Source organism: Crinia signifera, chromosome 7, assembly GCF_055691185.1.
Source record: "Crinia signifera chromosome 7, ASM5569118v1, whole genome shotgun sequence".
In the NCBI taxonomy this organism is placed as follows: Eukaryota; Metazoa; Chordata; class Amphibia; order Anura; family Myobatrachidae; genus Crinia; species Crinia signifera.
In genome coordinates, this window is record NC_139223.1 from 24834034 (window position 1) to 24847119 (window position 13086).

At 43.0% G+C, this 13086-nt stretch overlaps 1 protein-coding gene across 1 annotated transcript; it reads right to left on the reverse strand.

The window, feature by feature from the left end:
* Positions 1 to 11454: 11454 nt before the first annotated feature.
* Positions 11455 to 12042, reverse strand: LOC146021105 (olfactory receptor 2T1-like). The gene has a single exon (XM_083154907.1). It carries the CDS (start codon positions 12040 to 12042, stop codon positions 11455 to 11457), a length of 588 nt encoding a protein of 195 aa, XP_083011033.1.
* Between the last annotated feature and the right edge of the window lie 1044 nt (positions 12043 to 13086).

A 13086-nucleotide genomic window follows, 5' to 3' on the forward strand; every position in this document is an offset into this window, starting at 1 on the left:
ATGTGGTGTCTGAAGCATGTGCTGGGCACAGGCTCCATATGATATATAAAGTGTAATTAAAATGTATTTTAAATGCGAAAATGCACTTTGAAATTGACTTAAGGAAGGAATTCCTGTGATAAGGAAATGAGATGCTAATTGCCGTCTTCTCCAGAATGTCTGTGAATGGCCACTGAACAGAAGGTAGCAGGCATTGGGCGAGATTTAGTGGGTTTACCGTTTTTGAGAAAATGCGATTTTTTTCTCAAATCGCCCTATATCGCTGTTTTTTTATATCGCATTTTTTTACAGAAATCGCGTATTTAATGGCTGGTGTAATGGCGCATGGAAAGTGCGATATATGGCGATATGGTGTGAATTGAGCCGATGTAATACGCCATAAAAGTGCAATTTCTGGGTTAGGTCATGTGCGTATTTGCGGCCAACCAGAATGTGATTTACACCAATACACCTGATCAGCCCATACAACATGCTAACTTATTGGCCCACCTTAGTCCCTTGCAATACGCATCACACCCCCTATATAAAGGGGCGTAGCCGCCATTTTACCCTTTGAAAGGGAGTAAGGCGTTTGAGATGGAGAGGAGAGGAGCAGTCATAAGGTGCAGAGGAGGCAGAGGGACAGCCAGCTTGGGCCCAAATACCCCAACCACTGGGAGAGGTAGGGGAGTGAGAGGCAGCACTGCCAGAGGCAGGACAGGGAGAGCCAGCATGCTCCCAGCAAGAGCTGCGCCAGGGAGAGGCCACATGGTGGAAGCTGAGCAGGTGGCTATGGAGGATGAGGAGGAAGCAGGCACAAGCCAGGTGTCCTCACAGGAGGAACAGAGTGCCAGGCACACAGAGGAGGAGCTGCAACAGGGGGATTTCTCGGAGGTGGACTGGCCTGTGCAGGAGGCAGAGGAAGCTGAATTGGAGGTGCTGGGTGAAGAACCAGGACAGGAGGAGGAGGAGGAAGAGGGTGAGGCTGGAAATGTGGAGGAGGATGATGCAGCTCGTACAGCTAGTGGGAGGAAAGTCAGGTTCTCATATGAGGAGAATATGGCCCTGGTGCGTGCACCCTTGCCCCTGTATGACCTCCTGCTTGGTCCTCACCATCACCGCACAAGTGTGGCAAGAAAGAAGGGGATGTGGGACAATATCACCTCCGCGGTAAATGCAGTCAGCACACACAAGAGGAGTGTGCGCAACGTCAAAAAATGATATAATGACATTGAGCGCCTCCTCAAAGCCAAGCTTGCCCTGGAGAAGAAAGAGGCCTGTCGCACAGGAGGTGGACCTAGGCAGCAACTCAGCTTTAAGGCCTATGAAAGGCTGCTACGCAGAATCATCCCACCGGAGGTGCTTCCCGGCATACACATTGCCGACACAGACAGGCCCCCCACTCCACCGCCAACTGGTAAGTGTCCACACATGTCAACTACACATTTTGCTGTTATGTGCACATGCAATTATGGTGGAATGCTTTATGTGTCCTATAGATGTGTGTGTGGAACTACATATCCCAGCAAAAACACATGTTGCTAGGTTTCATTGCAAAATAATGGACTGTGCATTTTGCTGGGTTATGTAGTTCCACAGAACCAATTAATGTGTGCTATCATTATCACTGTAGGCCTGCAGTGTAGATGATTGTTAATCCACATCAATCCTCTGGGTAGTTGGACAAGCACTTTACAGTCACTTTTACATGTGTAATCTGATGGTCTTTTCTGTTAGTAGCAAGTGGAGAACAAATATCATTCACAGTCATAATACTTAAATAACCTTTTCAGTTCAAAGTCATCAAATTCCTTATGTAATCATATCAGAAGAGAAATGTTTTTTTTTTTTTAAGTTTTTATCGGCATATTTGCAAAAGTGGCAGTTAGGTGCAAATGTTCATAATGGAAAATGTCTTCTTCTTTCAAACAGCGCCATCTCTGGAGTCCCAGCCTGCAGCAAGCCTGGACAACCAAAACAACTTTGGCAGGGAGGTATAGTAGTGTACCTGCTGACCTGTCCAAACACCGAAATCTGCTTTTCAGCACCCCAAAGGTGCGTTCCACTACATTGCGGGTAGCAATATGTGCAGCATTGTAGCGGTGCTGTGCAGGGCTTTGTGGGTTCCGCAGAGGTGTCATGAGCCACGAATGACACCCATATCCTGAGTCACCTAACATGTAAGTGGATTTGTGTGGTCACATATCATGTGGGTAATTTGCACATAATAGTAGCAGGCTACACTATATTGTTCGGGGTGGTATAAACAATTACAACAAAAATGACTCTTTAATATAAGGTACAGTAACACACATGGATGTTAAAGGGCAAGACATGGGTTAGCAAACATCATGTAAACAGTGCTAAGTGACTTACCAAGTAGCCAGCCCTCTGGCATGGTGTGGTTGTTGAAACGGTCCCTGAGAGCTGAGTGCCGCAGGATATAGGCATCATGGCAGTTCCCGGGATAGCCTGCAACCACACTGAGAATTCTGAGGTTGGCATCGCAGACCACCTGCACATTGAGGGAATGTCTGCCCCTGCGATTCACATAGACATGCTCCCCCACGTGCGGGGCCCGAATCCCAATGTGGGTGCAGTCTATGGCTCCCAGCACATTTGGAAATGCTGAGAGCCGATAGAATGCCACCTTCAGGTCCTGCCACTCGGACTCACAACGTGGGAATGTGATATATGTGCGCCACAGCTTCTTTAATGCATTTAACACCTGAGATAAATGTTTAGAGAAAGTGGCTTGTGACATCCCCAAGGCCCATGAGCTCACAAACTGAGTGGAGCCTGTGGCAAAGAAGTGGAGGGCACACATTAATTTATGCAGCCCAGACACTGCATAGTTGGCCCCCCCACAAGGGTCCAAATCATCTCTCACCTGCTCATATAAGTTCAACAGGTTCTGTCGGTTCAACCTAAACATGTCCACCACCTGTTGATCAGAGAGGGAGTCCAGGTACACCCTAGCACGGTACCGACGAGAAGCACGGAGTGGTCGGGGTACCTGGATCTGGTGGGCAGCATCATCCCTCCTGCGTAGCTCCTCCAAACGCCCCAGCTCACACACTAGCACCTCCAGTCCACTCTGCAAAATCTCCATCTCAAACACCCTCACAGGTGTCCATAATCATGTGTATATGTAGGGGACTTGGTAATTGCTATGTGGGTCACCTGTGACAGATTTAACCTTTTCTACGCTCAAACGCTGGCGATTTAGAGCAAATCACCACCCTCTACTTGGTCTATTTTTTTTTTGGGGGGGGGGGGGGGGGGGAATCGCATTTTTGCTGCCGATTTCCAAATGCGGCAGACATTAAATTAGCGATTTGTATCTTTTTCAATGGGAAAACATCTGGATGCGATGTTAGAAATCGCCACTTCAGTAAGTGCGAATTAGCGGCAAAAGTGCGATTTATGCCGCAAATCGCCACCCATTAAGTAGTCGATTTGAAAAAAAAATGCGATAATGGACGTTTTTGTGATAAAAATCGCAAAAAACACAACATCGATCTCTAATAAATGTCACCCTTTGTGTCTGTAGTTCCTGTCTAAAGGTGTTAGTAAGGAGACTTGTGTTTGTGATGTGTCAAGGAATCCATGGTTTCCTTTGGTAAATATTCTAAGGAAATTGGATTGAACCTCTGGATCTATTTATGCCAGGAAAATGTTCCAATTGATATGTGAATGTAAATGTCCCAGGCATGTACACCTCCTGCACAATGCTGATTGGGTGGAGAGAAAAGGGTGGAATTACCACCTGTGGTCTGCTGTGTGTATTTTGGATAAAAAGGCACAAGTTTTGCCTGTAAAGTTGTACTTCTGCCTGTATCTGAACACTGTAACATCTGTATGTTGTGCCTCCTAGAGAGATCTAGGAGAGGGTCCTTTTAAGGGCTTATATTTGAGCAAATATAACATCTTTTTGCCTCAAGACAACTGCTTTCATGTTGCGACCAATGGAATAACTGCACTAATTCCGTTCTCTGGCTGTTCTGGGTAACAGGATCCAGCATCCTCCAAGTTCCGCTCTGCCAGCTACCGAAGCAGAGGCCTGGTCCGTGGCCAGTGGAAAACCAACCGACACCAGTCAGGGGTGTGTCACCAGCGCGTCGACGCATACACCCCAGCTGGTAGTACTCAGGTGCCAGCGTTTGGGCCTGAGGAGATTAACATGGTTCCAGGCGTCACGTAGTAGGAGGCTGGTGGTGGCAGCAATATCCCCACCCACTGTATATGTACTAGGTAAAGGTCCATCAAAATTGTGTGATAGTTTTTTAAATTCACTTTGAGATGTGACAGTTTTGAGCTCACAAGCTCTCCACCCCACCCCAGTCCCTATTTGCTCCCACTTCCAACCTCTGTCTTCACAGTTCCCTCTCCCCATATCCATCACGGTTGAAAGAGATCAGTGTCCCAGCAAAAGTGCTTTCACTTTCTGTTATGACATCTTTTAGCACACAAAGGAGTAATGTGGTCTGTTGAGTGGCCTCAAGTGGTCACTGGCGGGACTTCACCTCATAGGATGGATAGATAGATAGATAGATAGATAGATAGATAGATAGATAGATAGATAATGAAGTGTGATCTATTTATGTAATGAATCACGAGATGCATCACACCATAGTTCATACAGAAAATATTCAAGCACTGTATACAGTCTCCATAAAAAAATAAACTAATGTTATACTTGTTAATGTGTGGGGGTGATAGCCAGCTGTAACCTCGGCCCCTGCACCTCCGTGCCTGATAAATGATGATGTCATCACTGGGATACTAGGTGCTCTACAGAAGTAATATATAGATCAGCGCAGGTCTTTATTATTCACCCTGTTTTTCTTCTGTTACATGGTGCAGATGGCTGGCAACAAGTGATGTCAACAGTGAGGAACCAGGTGTATATGATATCTGCAGAGGGGAGCGCAGCCTGTTCCCATTCCAAATCTACAGCTCAATTACTTCATCTTATATATCAATAACAAATGGATAAACACATACTGTGAAAGCCGATCCATGACTCCAGCTGAACTCAATACACATAGAGGTTTGCATTTCTGTTATCACACATAGGAGTCTGACAGATGGTGTTTGTAGGAGAATATTAACATTAGCACTGGCTCTGTGGCTGGGAATATTGACAATGAAATATTTTATTTTGTGTGTATAAAATGGAAGATTTATGAATCTATTGCCGAGGATCATGTGCTGAGGTGAGTGGGGACTGCGCGAGGCACGTTAATCTCTTCTAGAGTTACTGAGATGTGTCTGACACCTGAGATAACTGTAGAAACTTATTATTCACGGTCTGTGCACCACCAAACAATGGTCATTAGTACAGGCAGCTGTCAACACGGGGAAAGTCATGGAGGAAATCATCTAATAAACTCATGAATGCTCAGACATAACAAATTGTCGTATCACTGCTGTAATAAGCTCTACAATCCTATGTTTGTAATGTGAATTTTCTCAGCTACTGTATGAGGTTGCAAGAACAGTATAACATTATTATAACTAAGAAAATACAGTGACAAACTTTATCTACATTGTATCAACTCTTGATTCTGTGGCCAGATGTACTAAGCTTCAAAATGTTATACAGCAGAGCAGTGGCGGATTCAGGGGGGGGGGCACCCGGGCACGTGCCCCCCTGTCATTTCATTTTGTAGCTGAGGACCAGGGCTTTCCAACGAGCCCAGCCCCGTGTCTCTAGCCCCCCGGGAACCGGAGATATCGCCTGGCAAAGCTGTAACGTTTTTTCCCCATAGGATAATATGGGACCCGTCAATTCCGACCCCCACCCGGTTCCGATGGGTGCCAGTCCCCCCCACGGCATCACAGAAGCTTGTAATTGATTTCATTTAATTCCAAATCGCTGGGCCTTCAATATGATACCAGACTGGTCCATATTGGTCATTCGGTTCCAGAGTTATTGCGTGTAAACCGATTGTTTTATTTTTGAAATGTAATTGAGGGCAGATTACTCTGGAACCAAACGTTCCAGTTTCACTGGACCAAAATCATTCAAAGCCCACTCAAATGTTCTTCAATATGATACTTGTCTCATGTAAATGGGTCCGTTGGTTCCAAAGATATAGCTGGTTAAATGAGAAAACTGGTTAAAGGGGAGGGGTGGTTTTCTCTCCCCCTCACACCAGAAAATGCAGGGACTAGGCTGGTGTAAAAGGGGCCAACCTGGGAATGCATTTTCTGGTGTGAAAGGGGTATTATTTCAATTAGCCGGGACCTGCAGTGCTCTGAATACAGCCAGGCTCTGCCACTGTCAGTGGCTATCACTTCTGCATGGTGGCTGTCCCCCATTTACTGCGAGCATGTATCCCCCTTGGCAATGAGCCTGTAATCCCACATGGCAACGAGTATGGAACCTCTGGCAATGAGCATGGAACCCTTGGCAATGAGCTTGTAGATAAGCAGCACTTATGTAGCATAATTTTCAATAGGCATTATGGTGTTTGGCATTATACATAATGGACATAATGGCGTGTAACTTAACGTGTAATGGACATTATGGTGTAAATGTTTAATGCGCGCCTTTGGTGGACAATGTCCCTGTTTATGAAGGGTATTATGAATTTTGGCTTAATCTGTGTGGCATTATGTGAATTCTGCCTCAATCCGTGTGGCATTATGTGAATTTTGGCTCAATCCAGGTGGCATTATGTGAATTTTAGCTCAATCCGTGTGGCATTATGTGAATTTTGTCTCAATCCATGTGGCATTATGTGAATTTTGGCTCAATCCATGTGGCATTATGTGAATTTTGTCTCAATCCATGTGGCATTATGTGAATTTTGACACAATCCATGTGGCATTATGTGAATTTTGGCTCATTCCAATTGGCATTATGTGAATTTTGGCTGAATCCGTGTGTTATTATGTAAATTGTTGCTCAATACATGTGGCATTATGTGAATTTTGACACAATCCATGTGGCATTATGTGAATTTTGGCTTAATCCATGTGGCATTATGTGAATTTTGGCTCATCCTATTTGGCATCATGTGTAAGGGGCAAGTATAATGGGGTCTAGTATTTTGTTGCATAATGTGTAGAAGTTGTATATGGTGTTGCACACTACACTCAAGGACATGCCCCCTGTTGAGTGGCCACACCCCCTTTCCCGGAGCGCGCCTTCGGCGCGCGCACAACTACATCCTTCACTTTTGTCGCCATGGTGGGCCTGCATACTTTAAATGCCAGGGCCTATTTGTATTCCCATCCTCTCTCTGCCGCTCTCTTAGCATGTACACTGGCACCACTAACACCTCCCTCCCCCACCTAAGCCCTCTTTTATCATGGTGCCCCCCCTGCCATTTTATCCTGGATCCGCCCCTGCAGCAGAGAGAGATAAAGTACCAGCCAACCAGCCCTCAACTGGATTTTTAACACAGCCTGTAGCATTGAAGGTAGTTGATCTCTCTCCACTGTATCAATGTTTGAAGCTTAATATATCTCGCCGAGAGTGATTTGCAGTAGAGAACGTAGCAGATGTCATGTACAAAGAAATTCAAAGAGAATTGCTAAAATATCCATCAGCACAAGAAATAATGGTAGGAAACATTCACTAATAGTAATATTGCAATCATTGGGGCAGATGTATGAAGAGTCGTTATGGGGGTTATGGGGTATCAGAGACACTATGTGCACTGTTACCGCTTCTCCCCCATGTATGCAGGAACCGGTGAGCAATAAACGACAGAGGGGGGTATGCGTCCCTGTCCATAATGATGCTGCTATCTAAATGATATCAGGCAGAGATGTAGGGTGAATGTATGAACGGTCACCAGCGCTGACAATTCCGCCTGCTGCTATTATCTGCATTGGTAGCAGAAGGGTGGCAAAACCATATCTCAACAGCAGGGGCATCGCTGGGCTGTACTGGAGTTCTCGCATGAGTAGAGAGATCCCTCACATGTCCAGTCCAGCCGGCCGGGTGGAGGAGACAGAGCATCAATGTAAACTGATGCGCTTTCTCCAGGAGGGGGACATCACCAAAGGGGGGAGTTTGTGTTCGCCCGCTTCAGCAGACAAGATGTTAATACATCTTGTCGATGTCCCTTCCTGCTTCACCTCATTAATGAGGCAAAGCAGGAAGTATTATGGCGGCGCAAGAACATGTTTTGGCCAATCATATTTTAATTACATTATTACCTTTTTATACATATTGGACCAAAATCAGGTTGGTTTTCAAAAGGAAACTCCTTCTTTAATGGGCAAAACCGTGCTGCGATGCAGGTGGGGCTGATGTAACATGTGCAGAGAGAGAGTTACATTTGGGTGGGTTGTGTTCAAACTGAAATCTAAATTGTAGTGTAAAAATAAAGCAGCCAGTATTTACTCTGCACAAAAACAAAATAAGTCACCCAAATGTAACTCTCTCTGCACATGTTACATCTGCCCCACCTGCAGTGCAAATGTTTTTTTTTTTTTGTTCATTAAAGGAGGAGTTTGCTTTTGCAAACCTACCTGAATCACCCCCATTATACATATTATAGTATTATTAGGCTTTGGTGTACTGTGCAGCAAGTGATCATCTTAGCGTTCTTTAGTGGGTTTTTGCAACTGAGATGATAGTGTTGACTGACGGAGCCCAGCACCAACTACAGATGGAGCCGTTCTCATTAGAACTGCCGGAGTCTGACAGCACAGGGCACATGCACACAAGACGCTTGCGTGCCCCATTCTGTTGGAAGCCCCTGCAGCCATCTCCTGCCGCTGCCTATCTTGACCACGCCCCCCTCACTGCCCACTCCCTGCCTGTCTCCCTTAAGCAGAAATGGGCAGGGAAGCACCCTGTCCTCGCTCCCCACCACCTTGCTGATGGGACGTACGAGCAAGTGAGCCACTCACGAGTCTCCGTCTGCCAGCCAGCGGTCCTCCAGCCTGCGTTAGCACTCGCCAGCTGATGAGATCTGGTGGACGGACAGGCTGGCTGATGGCAGCTCCATCTGTATGTCCAAAAATACTGGTACAAGCTGGACATGTCCTATGAAAATAGAATCCAAACTCTAGGTCGACATAGACAGTAGGTCAATGCAAGCAGATGTTGACATGGTTATGGTCGTCACCTGAAAGAGTCTGCTTACTCTATATTGGCTAGTCAGTGGTAAATATTTTTTTTTTTATAAATGAGTACAATAATTGATAAATAAGAATGCAGTCATAATTGAACCCACATAACATACAGTAATTGATCATAATTGACCAGGATTTACATTTCTAGGCAAAACTGCATAGTACTGATAAGTACTGGGGCTCTTGGTCAACAGACTGCAGAACATAGTCGGAGGTACTGTTAATAATTAATATGAATTTTAATTTGTTGATGTCAATATTGTCCTGTTATAAGCATTTCAGCTATTGATTGCTTGGATCAGTGGAGATTGTGCAACTACAAACACCAGCATGCAACTGACAACCACACACAGCAGCCAAAACAATAATACAGTCAGTCTTTTTTTATTCAAATCAAATTATCAACATGGACCTCTAACTTTATTCACTGGGAAATCCTTAATATTTTATATAGTACAAATCTTTTTATCTACATTTCTTAAAGCAAGAAATGTAAAATAAATACTGTGATGAAAAAAATTATCGTAGCCTGGTGTTATATGATTTTGAAATACAGCAAAATAGGCCATTTTCTGTTCAGACAATCAGACCTTTACATTTTATTTAGTTGTTTCTACCCTTAAAAGAAGTTGTTGTTCATGATGATGACTTTACATATTTGCTGTAGATATATCTATACTCACATTATAATGTCAATCATAAGTTCATAATGATGACAGATATGTAGCCCTGTTCCATCTACATCTATAACTCTATTACAATCTGGATGTGTTTTATGACATGTACAGTAATACAAAAATACCAACAAAACAAATCAAGTGCACAGACACATATTTGCATACATTTTCTAGGGCTTAGTTTAAAATTAGCTGCAAAAAAATGTCCCACAAATTTTCAATATTTACACAAGACATGCCCTGAATAAATGAAGAATTTGAATGCATAGATATGGCTGTACTGGTTGGATATTTCATAAGGATAAAGAATTCAGCTGAATCCCATACTATGTGTTCAGCGAATAGTATTCTGGCACAAAATGTATACAGTTACATTTATTTCATAGCCTACATTACAGTATAACAATGAGAATATTTTGGAAATAATATTTAGTATATTTAACTATGTATAACACATTTTAAGCAGAAGTAAGTACAGTATGTTTTTTTTTTTTTTTTTTTATCTACAGATAGTAGTAATGTCTATATCACTAAACCGATAGTATAATAAAAAACGGTGGCAATGTATCAATTATTGATAATACTTTTTAAATTGTATTTACTAATATTATTTTTTTTTTTTTTCCCTTTATATACAGTAGTTTCCCTGGCAATGCTCTAGGCTGGTGCATTAGATGCAAAAAGATCCCCCAAGTGTAATGCAAAAATAATTCTCCAAGACATGTACTGATTAAAATTAAGCATTTTGATGCATCCTATGCAAAAATATGGCTGTACTGTTTGGATATTTTATAAGGATAAATAATTATCCTGAAATGATGTAGTAGTCCATAATATACAGTATGTTCAGTGTATGGCATTACTGAATGCTAATGTAAATTAATAAATTAGATTTTTTTTTAATTATAAAATATAACAATACGTAAAACAAAGATTAACAATAATTAAAGTAAAAAAAAAAACATTGGATCTTATTGAGAAATGCATGCAAAACTGATGTTTCCATACAATTTTGGTTGTGGTTATGAGCATGGGTATTTCTGTAAATTGCTTAAATTTCACTGAATAACACTAACTATACCAATGACATATTAACCACTTGAGTGGTATGCCCAGAGATTTCTTGGGTTCAGCTGCGCTGCCGCAGCGGGCTGTCCCGGAAAATTTCCGGGCATACCGCTAAAATGAAGGTGTGCGCCAGTGGTGTCCAGGTGTGCACCAGTGGCGCACCACCTGTCTGGGCACCCCCCCCCCCCAGTGGCCGCTCTGATGTCCCCTCCCCTCAAACCCCCTCACCTCTCAGCTCCGGCGTTTGTACGCCGGAGCTCCCCTGCCCCCGCCGCCATTAGTTCTAGTGATTGACAGGCGGCAGGCTCGGGGATGTTCGGGGCGGCTCGGGGGGACTCTGGAGAGTTCAGGCACCGCCGCAAAACATCCCTGAGCCTGCCGTCTGTGTGATCACAGGCGGCTGGGGCAGCGGCGGTAGGGGAGCTCCGGAGTACTAACACCGGAGTGAAGGTGAGGGGGGGGAGGTGGGGTGGGGTGGATTCTGATGATCTGTGGTGGGTTTTGCTGGGGCAGGACAAACCTGTCCTGGTATGTTTGTCCTGCCCCAGCAAAACCCACCACTCAAGGGGTTAAGGCTGCAACACAAAGCACTCAACAGAGATTTCATAAAGAAATGCAAAAATATATTTTATATACAACCATTATCCAATCCCAATAATCTCAGGAGAGCACTTTTCACATCTTTATTCCGTAGACTGTAGATCAGAGGGTTTATCATGGGAGTAACAATTGAAGAGAGTGCAGTAAACACAGGTTCAACTATATTGGAGTATCCTGATGGTGGTGTCATGTACACAAACAAGCCCGTCATATAGTAAATAATGACAATGGTGAGATGGGATGAGCAGGTGGAGAAGGCTTTCTTTCTGCCGTCTTTAGATTTTATCTGCAAGATGACCCTGATAATTTTTATATACGATGCCAAACAAAACATGACAGGGAAAAATCCAAATACCAAAGCTTCCATATAAATTACAATGTAAAAGCCTTCACTGCCAGCACAAGAGATGTTAAACAGAGCTTTGGGGTCACAGAAGAACTGGTGTATGGTGCGAGAACGGCAGAAGGACATGTGTGATGCTGGGATTATAAACACAAAGGAATTTAAACATCCTGATATCCAAGTGCCAGAGATAAACCAGATGCACTTTTTCCTCTGTAGGATATAGTGATAGTGTAAAGGATCACATATAGCAATATATCTGTCAAAGGCCATAATTAATATTAGAATGTTTTCAGAAGAAGCAACCAAACAATAAAAGTACATCTGTGTGAAGCATTGTATGGAGGACACAGTATTATCCCCAGATAGTAACATGTACAGCAGGTTAGGGACAGTAGTGGTTGTATAGCAGATATCAATTAATGCCAAGTTACACAGAAATAGATACATGGGGGTGTGTAACTGTTCCTCAATATATATCAATGTAAGTATAATTGAATTGCTAAGTAATCCAAAGATATATAAGATAAAAAACACATTAATAGACAATGCTTTGTAGGTAGGTTTGAAGAAAAATGGAAACAATTGAAATTGTGTAATAGAAGTCTGGTTCTCAATGTTGTATGGGTTATTCTGTTGGGAAATGTTATTTTATTGTGAATGTAACTATTAATACTACTACTCCTGATATTACTGCTACTACTAATACTACTACTACTACTTCTACTACTACTACTACTACTACTACTACTACTACTACTACTACTACTACTACTACTACTACTACTACTATTATTGCTATTACTACTACTTGTATTACTACTACTACTACTACTACTACTACTACTCCTGATATTACTGCTAATACTACTAATACTACTACTACTACTACTACTACTGCTGCTGCTACCACTACTACTACTCCTCCTACTACTACCACTACTCCTGCTGCTACTACTACTATTATTACTACTACTACCACTGCTGCTACTATAACTATTACTGCTAGTTCTATTATTACTACTACTGCTGCTGCTGCTACTACAACTACTACTGCTGCTGATACTACTACTACTACTACTACTACTACTACTACTAGCTCTATTACTACTACTACTACTGCTGCTGCTACTACTACTGCTTCTACTACTACTACTACTACTACTACTCCTGCTGCCACTACTACTACTACTACTACTACTACTACTACTACTACTACTACTGCTACTACTACTGCTACTACTCCTGCTGCCACTACTACTATTAGTTATATTACTACTACTGTTACTACTACTACTAGTTATATTACTACTACTA

Bases quoted from the DNA above. Each gene is read 5' to 3' on its own strand.
- LOC146021105 (XM_083154907.1), bottom strand. From the start codon at position 12,042: ATGGCCTTTGACAGATATATTGCTATATGTGATCCTTTACACTATCAC.